We start from the raw sequence: 12,079 nt of genomic DNA on the forward strand, positions 1-12,079 counted from the left end.
AATATATATGAAGACCTCCGTGGCCTGCTGTTTACCAAACTACGCTCTATCCTTAGAAATCAGGAGGCCATAGTGCTGCAGGAAGAAGCAAACTATAAGGCTTTCACGCTTTTCGCTCAAAATCTCTTCGCGAGGCAAAGAGCACTTTCACCACCCTGAAACAAACTTCAGACTTTGGACCACCGATGGACACAAAGAACACAACTGGCCATTGACGACCAGCTGAGTGACTACAGGACTTGAACACAAGTGGTAGCAACAACCTACAGCAACTGAGTCCTAACTGGATGCGACCAGACCAAACACTGGGACCTAGATGTAGTTGGCCTGTCACGTGCAGGTGACGCATCCTGGCCTCTGCCGAGACTAAGTCCACCACCTGGAGAGTCAAAGTGAACGACTTAGATTGCAGCCCTGCTGCCAACTAGCCAAATGGCGACCCAGATCCGACACCTTTCCGGGCCTGCTTTATCTCCTTTTCCCGGCAGGGGGACACCCCTGTCCCCTCCTCTCCCTGCAAAACCCACTTTCCCTCTAGTGTGGCATGGGCATGCCCACTGAACATTTGGGGGCCACCTTCTCTATCGGTACCTTTCTTCTTTTTCTACCCTCCAGCCTTCCTTCTCCCCACCCAAATCTGTCTACCTTCACAGCGCACAGCCCCACATGTCAAAATTGTAACTACACCAAAATTGCTTGCCCTACCCTTTTCGGCCAAAAATAAAACTCATCCAGCGTACAATCCATTTTCGCTCTTAAGGCAAATCTCTATGACCAGACAAAGCACCAACAGCGATTAAAGCAATTTTTTTTATAGGTCCTAGCCATCGAAATCTGAGGAAAGTAGGTGGCAGGACCTGCCAGAGTACTGATTCCTTACTGGTAACACCTGGCTAGCCTCCACCTGGCGCGGTATGGGCAACGTCGGGTCCCATCATGGGCCCGATGGCCAATAAGCCAGATGAACAATGGGCACAACAGACTACACTATACACGATCCACACACTTTAAATCTCTGGCTTGACAGGGTACTGTCACTCGATACAGAGAACACCGCGGAGATGGGAGAAATCCCAGGAGCCGCAATACCCTCAACATACCAAATACCAAATTCATGGGATACCTGGTTCCTGGGCAACGCGACGCTGTCATCCCTCTCGCTAGTGGACGAACCCACCGCTTGGCAGGCATACAGGTACACTGCATTCACTTATACGGTAATTCGATGTCAGTATGGATAAACGTCTTGAGTGAACCTACTTTGAAAGGGATGATAGTGGGTGCCCGACGCATGGGTTACTCTATCGTGGAGGTGGTACAAAAACTGCACTATCTCTGTTCGACAGTATCAAGTGTGTATCGGGAATACGCCATTTTCGGAATAACATCTCACCGTGGACAGCGCTATGGGTGGTGGATGAATGTGGCTGTCGACGTGTCTCGCATTTTTTCAGCCCACCACGATTCCAGCATAGTAGAAAATAGCATTGGTGCTGCATTTCTTAATGCAGAATGAACTTCTCTACCCAACGGGTTTCCAGACATGAAGGCTCCCATTGCTCACAAACGAATCGAAACACGTTCAAGATTGTACAATGTTGTTGATAGCAGCAATCGGCCCTTTCTAATACTTCTGCAGCTTTTGGTGGTATGGCATGAGAATGGAACAGGGGTTGGTTTAAACACATTTGAGTGTGCATATCACCTGCCTTGGGTTCAAGGTTAGGAGCACAAAAATTAAGATTTAAAGGTGTAAGTTTACATGATATTAGTTTGAGAAGGGGAGATGCGACTGCTTTAGGGAGAAAAAAACTTGTTCCAGCTCTGCTGCTGCTGCTGGGGACCTGTGCAATGCAATCAATTAATGGAACATCAATTGCTCTATATATAGATGTTTACTTTTGTTAGCTTTAGAACAGAAATCTTCCTGTAATCGCTATTGCCAATAACTTCCCACAATTCTTGTCATATAATCCACAGTAAATTGCTCTGTTGACACCCAGACAGCACAACAATTGGGATTATCTCAAATTTATTCAGGTAGCACTGACATCTACCACTGAAATAAATGTTAGCGTTACTTCACTTTACATATTTGCACCAATTAACAACATTCATGCAACTTTTCAAAATATCAATTCTAGTGAACAATTTGTATGTTTTTAAAGTATGACGTGTAAAACACCCTCGCGTTAAAATTTATCCAGTTAAAATCTAATGAAAATTTTGTATATCTGTGTGCCGATGCATACCCAATGTCGTCATAATTAAATGCCACAACACAATTAACGCGTCACTTCACAAATTATCATTGGCATCCGAACCTTGGATATCCAGACAAGAACGTTTTTTTATATACTCCTCTAGTTGCGTAGGTCAGTGAAATACAATCCATGTGGTAAACACTATCGTAAACATATTACTATCAGTCGATTATTTTGTTGATATAATGTAGGGTGACCAGGAGTGTGGTTCCCCGTATTTTAAAAGTTTTGTCCTTGTGTACCGATTCTTTTTTTTTTTCCAGGACGCACTATGTCCCGTATTTTTTTATTTTTTGAGTAATAGTCGTGGTTTGTGCAGCTTTTTCCTGTTTGATATCTAATTATTCTGGAAACCAAACTTACTCAATTTACTTTTCTTAAACAGAATGTTGCATTAAGGCAACCGCCTCCAATGTTTACTCTCTGAATCCTGGTAATTCTCCGAAAGGTGTCATTTGTAGTACTGAGAATTCATTGCTGCATCCTTTCTAATTCTTCGAAATAATTTCCATTTTCCAACAGTTTTTTTTTGAACTCTTGCTAAGTTCAGTCAGTCACAGTTCTGTATACACATTATGCTGTGGTAATAAAAGCATCATCGTGATCTGTTTTCTGATAATTCAAGAGAACAAAGAATAGTAAATATTCTTTTCGGCGGATAACTGGAGTGGACATCCAATCGCACAACACATCTACAGGGGATATTATTTAAGGTTCACAGACAAGAACATTTTTTTATATACTCCTCTAGTTGCGTAGGTTAGTGAAATACAATCACAAAATGTAAATAAGATCTATTGACGACTTATTTTGTACTTTACACTTTAACCGTGTATATAAAAGTTACTTAGTTTTGCATATTATAAAATAATTTGCATATTACAAACTTTTTTTTTAGTGAAAAAATTTAAACATAAAACTTTTAAATAATCCTCGAGTCCAAATTTCAATTTATTTTGAATCTAAGGGATGACAAATTGTGTATTTTTGCATAATCTGCGGAATTTTAAGTAATTATTTATTTTAATTGGTAATAGTTTTTGAAGAACTCCTAAGCAGAAATGCCGAAGAGACTTACCTTTAATGATTAGTTTCAAAACAATGGAACTTCGTCAAGAGAGGAAGAACTGATTGATAATGAAATGGAGTACGAATTGGGCAAGTGGTACATAAACATTGGTCACGGCAGAAAAAGTGCATTGAATATCTTCAAAGGCTAGATGTGGTCAAGTAAGAGTGTAGAATCACACGCACTTTGACTGGATCGTGGTTCAAAACCGCATGACTGCTGAATAAGGTTAGTGATTGTATTCTTTGTTAAAATAATTAGTGTAAACGTCTCTGAGCTAGTGGTCATGCTGGAGTATAAAAGAGGACATTTTTTCCTTTTTCAAAATTAACCAAGGGTTTTACAAGATCATAGTACTGAATCTCTTCATAAAATAGGTGGCGATAGTAAACCTGTGTATGGTTATTTCCTGTTTGCGTTTTTCTGTAGACTGACCTTGCAAAAGTTATAGAACAGTTATCGTTTATCCCTCGTTTTTGTAAAAACTACTTCTGCACTTGCATATATATAATGGAATCAAAACTGTTATTAAGAATTGGGCTAGTGGTATCAAGTAATATTCTTTCGAAAGTGATGAGTAATATTAACAGTGAGCAACAAAGATGGTGCACAGTTCCTCACAATCTCTTAGCAAAACAAAAAATTGATAGTAAGAGAAGCGATGCTCTTTTAGGTGGGGGTGAACATCGTATTAACGCTCAACGTAAAAAGGTGGATGTGCCTTTATGTATATTTCAATTCAATTTATAATGCTGTGTGATGTGGTTGCCATGTTAGGGAGGATAAAAGAATTGTACAATTTTATGCCTGGTTTAAGATAAACATGTTCACGCTGTCACGTGTACATATACGCCATTTACAGAGTGTAAAAAAAATAATAAAAATAGCATTTTCTTTCGGCACATTTCGACTGCCGAGAGGTGCGCTGCTGGTTTTACGATAATTACAGCTTATAGCGAAATGAAGGGATATGTGCGGTAGAGACTTACCTCCCGTTTTCAAATATTTCTGACCTTGAATTAAGGCGCCCCCCTTTTTTGTTTTGACTGAATCTAGTTAAACGATCTTGAACAAGTGGGTCAATTCTGGTTCCACCTGCTTCGTTACGTTCCATTTAAATATATTTATTTTTGCTTTAGTTTTCCATATATGCTTGGTTGAAATTAAAAAAAACAATTCAAATAAAAAATATGTATGTATGTATTCGAAAACACAAAAAAATTATTTTCAAAAGATGGAGATTGAAATTGCTGTTTCAGACTGAGCAAGCAGTCATTTTACATTTATATGTAGTATGATATAATGTGATGCTTTACAACAGCTCTGAAGTTGTTTTTGTATTAATTTAACTAAAATACTTTTGTGAGTTAGCCTTAAACAACTGGAAAAAAAGGCAAAATCAGTAAAAAAAAATTGTACTGACTTCAAGTTAAGAAATTCTAGCATGTAGATCATTATATTGCATAAAAATTTCCATTTCAGGAATTGCTGCACCTCTAGCAGATTTAGCATTAGCAGAGGCATTATGATGCAAGAAAGCTTACAGAGCACCAGCCAAAAAAAAAATCTCACTTCACCCATCCATTTGATCCAAACGTTTGTCATCCTTCTTGAATTTATTTAAGCTATCAAGCTTCCACAACAGAGAAAAGCTTGTTCCAGCAACCAACCGCCTGTTGGCTAAAGGTAAATTTCTGCACGTCTATTCTAGAACTGTCTTTCCTCAATTTGGATTTATGCCCCCTCAGGTTCGTAATCTGAGCAAAAGGAAGAATCTCATCAGCACTGAGCCTGCTCAAACCATTCAAGACCTTATATACCTCAATCAGATTACCTCGCAGGTGCCTAAGTCTCCAGACACTGCAATTTGCAGATCTTAAGCTTTTCCTGGTAAGAGCACCCCTTTGTTCCCCTCCTTGGCACTCACTCTAGCAACTGTATAAGGCAATGGTCAGGTGTGGCCTGACCATTGCCTTATACAAAGGAATAGCCACCTCCTTGTGCCTGCTAGCAAAATTTCTGCATATCAATGACAAGACCCCATGAGCTGCTTTGGCAGCTTGTGTTCAATGTCAGAAAACTTTATATCTGAGTGCACAATTACCCTCAGGTGGGTTTTCACTCTCCACTACCCGAGTGTAACACCACCCAGCTGGTACATTTCTCTGGGGTTACTGCTACCCATATGCAGTACTTTGCATTTGTCAATGTTCAACTTGAGTTTCCAGCCTCAGTCCGTCTGTCCAATTTTTCTAGATCCTGTTGCAGTAGTGTACTGTTCTTATTGTTATTAACAACCCTGCTAAACTTTGTTTCATCTGAAAACTTGGGCATTAAGCCTAATATACCTTTGTTAATATCACTGATAAATACAGAAAACAAGGAGCCCAACACTGAACCCAGGGGGAACTCCACTAATTATATCTGTCCATGAAGAGCAGTGTCCATTGATTACTATCACTCTCTGTCCCCTCCCACTCAAATGTCCCTTAATGCAGTGAATCCAGATTGTTTGCATGGGGGAGGGAAGAAATGTAAACTTCACAAGTACATGTATTATGTGTAATGTGTATATAATTTTAAATACTAATAGTCCAGTTCACAAAAACCACATTAATAACAAAAATCAGTTTAATATGAAAATCACATTAAAATTCCCAAAAAAATCATACAAATTAATCAAATATGCAAGTATTATAATCTTATTCTTTGCATATATATTACTTAATTTATTACTTTTTCCAATAACTCATTTGGGCCTTCTACTCTTATCTTCATGCAGTCTTGCAATGTTTCCTGTCCCATTCAGTTTCTTAATTTTGTCATTAATTGATTCATTGCACTGAAAGGATATTCAGCAATAGCAGGCTGCCGTAGCCTAGTGGTCAGGTGTGCGGGTGCCTTGAGTGACTGGAGTTCAAGCCCGTGACTGCTGAATACGGTGCTGTTTCTTGTATTCTGTCTATCTTGTGAAATCCCCTGACCATTTGGTAGTCCCGGAGTATACACAGAAAATTTATTTATTTATTTATTAGAAACAGGAATACAGCATAGCTTTGATACATGTCTTTAGCTCAACATATCCCATTTTTGATTCCAAAATTGAATGTATAAGATTGTTGCTAATTGGTTTTCTGTTTGTCATATATTTATATTCATTTTTTCAGTTTTCCATGTGTATATAGCTTTATTATTTTTGTCCTCTGAGGGGTATTCATCAAGGTAACCTGACAACAGATGATCCCACCACAAACTACACATAGTATAGATATATATATATATATATATAATAAAAATGTTATAAAATGTATTGTTTATAGGCTGCGACTAATTCATTGTTTTGAGGTATACAAATGAAGAATTAGCCACAAAGTAGACTATTGAAATAGTGGCTGCAGTAGACTCTCTCTCTCTCTCTCTGCTCAGACATTGTTTAACACCCCCCCCCCAAAGCTGTGGGACACTCTTAATTACAATTAGCATCCATCACTGAGGAACCAATTCAGGCAAACCTATTCATGGCCTGCAATCCAGTCTTGTTTGCAATATACAAAGAATTAGTTGCAAGTAGACTGCTTGTATGAAACATTATCAAATGGTTTCTATGAAAAATAAAGGGAACCTAAAAACCATAAAATGAAAATGCTGACACTTGGAATAGTGGCTTTCAGTTAAATTTGTGCAGCCAGAAATATTTCCCATTTATTTTGAAAATTTTGTCTTTTGAATTTTAGTGATTTCTTTTCTCCACGTGCCACCTAAAACCTTCCACATGTGGTAATTGTACCACTGGTGGTACGATTACCACAATTTGGGAAACACTGCTTTAGTTGATGCGATTTATTGTGTTGTGTTTGACATAAATTCATTGAATCTGTGTTTTGTAATTACAACATTGTGTAAACTGAGAATATGGCCCATAAAGAGTGAAGTAAGAAGAAAATTTCAAATAAAATAAAAATTGCTATTTTTGCTAGGGGGAGGGGATTTTATTCTGCCCGGTGTGAAACTCACCCCAGTCACTCCAACCCCCCCCAGATTCAACACTGCTTTAATGCCATACTGCTCCAATTTGTACAGCAGTTATCCATGTACAACAGCATCAATAGCTTTCCTGAAATCCAAGTATATGATATCGAAATTATTTTTTGCATTGTTCCTTTGTTACCACATCGTAGTATCCAATCAAATTGGTCAGACAAAACTTCCCCTTAACAAACCAATACTGTGTCTGAACTATAACTGCAGTCTTGTCTAGATGATCCTGCAATGCTTCTTTAACCAGTGATCCCATTATTTTCCCTGGAACAGAAATTAAACTAACAGGTTTGTAATTACTGGTGTCACCTTTTGATCCCCCTTTGTGAAATGGGATACACTTGCACATCTCCAATCTGTGGGGATCTCCCCTGAATCCAAGGATGCTCTCATAATTATGGCCAAGTGTTTACTTCCTTTGCTGCCTCCTTTAGTATAACTGGATAGATCCCATCCACCTCAGGTGCCTTTCTTATGCTTAATTTCAACAATTTCTCCTCCACTTTGCTCTCAGTTATTACAAAATCATTAGCCCCTTGTTAGAGTTAAACTTGGACCAAGTGGACCAAATCTGATTCATTCTCTTCCTTCTAGAGTTTACATAAGTAAAGAAGTGTTTGCATCCTTTGCCAAAGACTTCTCATAATCTTCCCTCGCTTGCCTAACCTCCTTTATGACTTTATTGCAGACTAGGTTATATCTACCATAGTCTTCTGTGTTGCCTGATAATTTATATGCATCCCGTGCATTTTTCTTCTCTGCCACGAGTTTCATTAGTTCATCTGACATCCTTTTAGGCCTAAATCTTGAACAGTATTTCTTAGTTGATATGGAAAGCCTAGTAGCTTCCAAGATTACTTCCTTGAATGCTTCCCATTTAGAATTTGTAACACCATCAGTTGGGTCCAGTTGTATAGAATTTAAAAACTGTCTGAGACCACTGTATTCACCTTTATGAAAGCAAAAATCCTTCCCTTTTCCCTTGATGATAGTTACATCTTTAAGTAAATCCCACATCAGTACACTGTGATCACTGCCACCTAGTGGTTCCTTTATCTGCAGATTCTTAATGCATGAATAATCACTGCTGATAATCAGATTCAAGTTTTCTGAAAGACAAATGATATGAAATAAATTATTTTACAATGTAGTGTCCACTGTTTCTTGTCTTGAGTTAATTACCAGTGTTTGCACAAAGAACTTACTATTAGATGCATTGACTGATGGCAGGTTCTTTTCAAAACAGCTGGCTTGTCAATTAGTAGGAGGTTGATTTCTGCTTTAGATTAATTTCTTCCATTTTAAATAAATATTAAAATTACTCCCCTTTTTGTACTGGCTCTTAGTCCCGTATAACACGGTTTCGCACTACACGTGATTTTATAGGAACCAAACTGCCATGTTATACAAGGGGTTACCTGTGTAGATAAAATAAATAATGAGTTACTAAAATATGGAGAAGATAAGCTAACTACTGAATTAATAGAATTATTTAAAGATTTTTAAAGAAAAGAATATATGAAGTGATTGCCAGAAAAATATAACAATACCAATATATAAAAATTTGATAAGCAAATGTTAGAAAAATTATAGGGGTATAAATTTATTAAACACTTTATTAAACTGTATACAAAGGTAATATTAGAAAAATCTGAAAAATTAAATGAAATTTTAGAATTAAAGTGATGAGCAGAAAAGATTTAGAAAAAACAGATCATGCATAGATGCAATATTTATAATACAGCAGATAATAGAAAAATCATTAGAGTATAACAGACCAATTTATGTTTCATAGATTTAACAAAAGCTTTTGATAGATTGAAATAAAAGATGTAATAGAAATCTTAAAGTAATGCAAATTTCCTAAACAATTAATAGAAGTAATTAGAGATATATACAGACAATAAATGCAAAATCAAAACAGATCAAGGAAATACAGAAGAAATATAAATAACTAAAGGAATAAGATAAAGAGACTCAATGAGTCCAACTCTCTTCAGCTTGATAATGGATGAATTAATGAAGTAAATTAAATATAATCCGCTATTCAGATGATGCAGTACTAATAGTAGAAAATGAAAACAATTTGCAAAGAATGTTATATCATTTTAATAAAAAAGCAAGAGTATAATATGGAAATAGCCATGGGGGAGAAAAAATTCCTAACAGCAGCAAAGACAGGCCTAACAACTACTCAGATGTAATTTCATCAGATCTGTTCTATCATTTTCCCTTATAGAATTAGAAGGGAAAATGATAGAACAAATAAGGAAATTTAACTACATAGGAATACAAATTAATAGTTCAGGAATAACCCATGAAGAATTGAAAGAACAAGCATTGAAAGCGAGTAGAACATTAGGAGGGTTAAATGATAAGTTGGAAGAATCCAAACATCAATTGGAATGCCAAAATTAAAATATATAAAATGATAGTAAAACCTACAACATATGCAGCTTAGTCAAGAGGTATAACAAAAATAAAAGAAATAAATTAAACCACAAAAATGAAAACACTAAGAGATAAGTTAAAAATGAGGAAATCAGAAAACAGTGTCAAGTACAATCTATTAATGAAAGGATGTATAATAGAAAAAAAAAAAAAAAAAGAATGGGGAAAAACATACAAACAGGATGGATAATGACAGGTGGGCAAAAATGGTAAAGAACTGGAGACCCATAAGCAAACAAAGTAAAGGAAGGCCAAGAAGACAGGAGGATGATCTATCCTAACTCAAAGAGCAGCATGCTTAATGGGAAAATAAATTTTAATTCATCCAGCCACCTGAGGATTAAGTAATTGTGCTACCCATTATTATTATTATTATAATTAATTATGACCAATCAAGAATAACAATCATTTAAGAGTTAAAAAAAAAAAATGGAATGGTTGTAGGTTCTTTTTACATACAGTAGAACTCCGTTAATCCGGACTTGATGGGACCACACTCGGTCCGGATTAACCAGAAGCTATCTTTAACGTACCAGTTTTTATTTAAAGTTACTAAATGACAAAATTTTAACTAAATTGGTTTTTATATTAAATTAATAAAACAATATTTTAAAGTAAAAATTATAAAAATCAAAAGAACATGGTAAGTAAACAAAATACTGTATAAAGCAATAAAGTTTTAACGTAGAACATTATATTACACAAAAAAAAATATTACAACACAAAACAAAACTATTTTCGAGAAGTTTACTTGAAATAGTTCTCAATGTTTTTTTGCTTTAATTTAGAAATTCACTTTCAAAATTAACACATGCATGCATGGACAATGCTAGCTGCAGCTGTCAAGTGAATAGGCCAGCACTTGAGATTATCCTATGATTGTCTCCGACCATACCACATGGTCCGGTCGGATTTCTGGAGGTCACAACCATAAAACAATAACAACAATTAGCAGTTCCCTGTTTATCAGGCTTTTCTGTTAGTGCAATCTATAATAAACGGATAGTAAACATGATCTTATTGAATTTGCGATAATATCGACAGCTGGAATTCTGTGGATTTTTATGTTATTATGGTGAAATGTGTTTCTCCTTCCATGAAATCATCAGTCGTATCAAAAACATAAACAAATTTTCAGAATGTTCTCTTCATTCCTATTTTTTAAGTTTCGTAACTTGTTACTCTGTTCTCACTTGCCCATATCGTGTTAAGTTGCACTTTGTGCATGTGGTGTTCTTTGTTATTGATTGCTTATCTTTTTTATTGTTTTAAATTTTAAATCCCCTCCCAAGTGTTAGTGAACAGAAATATTTTTTTTTCGATAGAATTTTTTTCAGATTAACAGGATTCTACTGTATATAACAGTTTTAATATTTGCATAATTGCTATGTATGTGTTTCTTTTAGGGAAAATTAACAGCCCGAGAAAGAATTCAGCAACTTTTAGATCCAGGTACTTTTGTAGAATATGATATGTTTATGGAACACACCTGTACAGATTTTGACATGGAAAATAAAAAGGTAATTTTAATGAATTAATTTTAAGTTTCTGATTACTACAAATTAATAATTGCAGATTAAATTATAAGATGTGACTCTTAATAGCAACAGCCATTAGAAATCTCATTTCAGAATTTAATTAGATGATGGAGATCAGAATTTACCACGAATACTTATCAAAGATTTTAAATTTTAGAATAGAAAAAGGGCTCAGCTTGGATAAGAAAAATTCATTATTTTAATTTTTACTTTTGATGTGTGTTTAATGTTTAATTAATAATAATAATTTGTTTGGGGAAATTCAAAGGTCAGCTGGATAGTTACCTATGGGAGGAGGGAAACACATTGGTTGTCTATTTCCTTTTCTTTTATTATTTATTTTATTATTATTATATTACCCTTTTTGTCTTTTTTTTGGCTGGTGCAGCATAAGCCTTTGGCTTCCTTGCACCATATGGCCATTGCTAATATAATAATACGTAATAATAATTGCAGAGTACACTTATAGACATGATCAGGTACCTAGGATAATACATCACAAGCTAGAGAGGAAATACCAGTTGATAAAAGAAAGTGTACTGTATTACAAGAACGAACTCCAGGCAGTACTAGAGACCCCAACCTGTACTGGGACCTTAACATAATAACGGACAAGGTAATTCCGCACAACAGACCAGCCATAACCATTGTCGACAAGAAGGAAAAGGTCACCTATCTGACTGACACAGCGGTGCTCTATACTGGCAACCTCAGAAAAC

At 35.9% G+C, this 12,079-nt stretch overlaps 1 protein-coding gene across 1 annotated transcript in view; it reads left to right on the plus strand.

Annotated features, from left to right (window-relative positions):
* LOC150091808 (propionyl-CoA carboxylase beta chain, mitochondrial-like) overlaps positions 1-12,079 on the plus strand; it is a 99,285-nt gene that overhangs the window by 12,520 nt on the left and 74,686 nt on the right. The window contains exons 3-4 of the mRNA XM_090369818.1: positions 3,763-4,044; positions 11,229-11,342. Coding sequence (XP_090225944.1) covers positions 3,763-4,044; positions 11,229-11,342 — 396 coding nt within the window. The remainder of the gene's footprint in view (positions 1-3,762; positions 4,045-11,228; positions 11,343-12,079) is intronic.

This window comes from Mastigoproctus giganteus, chromosome 1 (genome assembly GCF_048544385.1).
Source record: "Mastigoproctus giganteus isolate SK-2022 chromosome 1, ASM4854438v1, whole genome shotgun sequence".
NCBI classification, from domain to species: Eukaryota; Metazoa; Arthropoda; class Arachnida; order Uropygi; family Thelyphonidae; genus Mastigoproctus; species Mastigoproctus giganteus.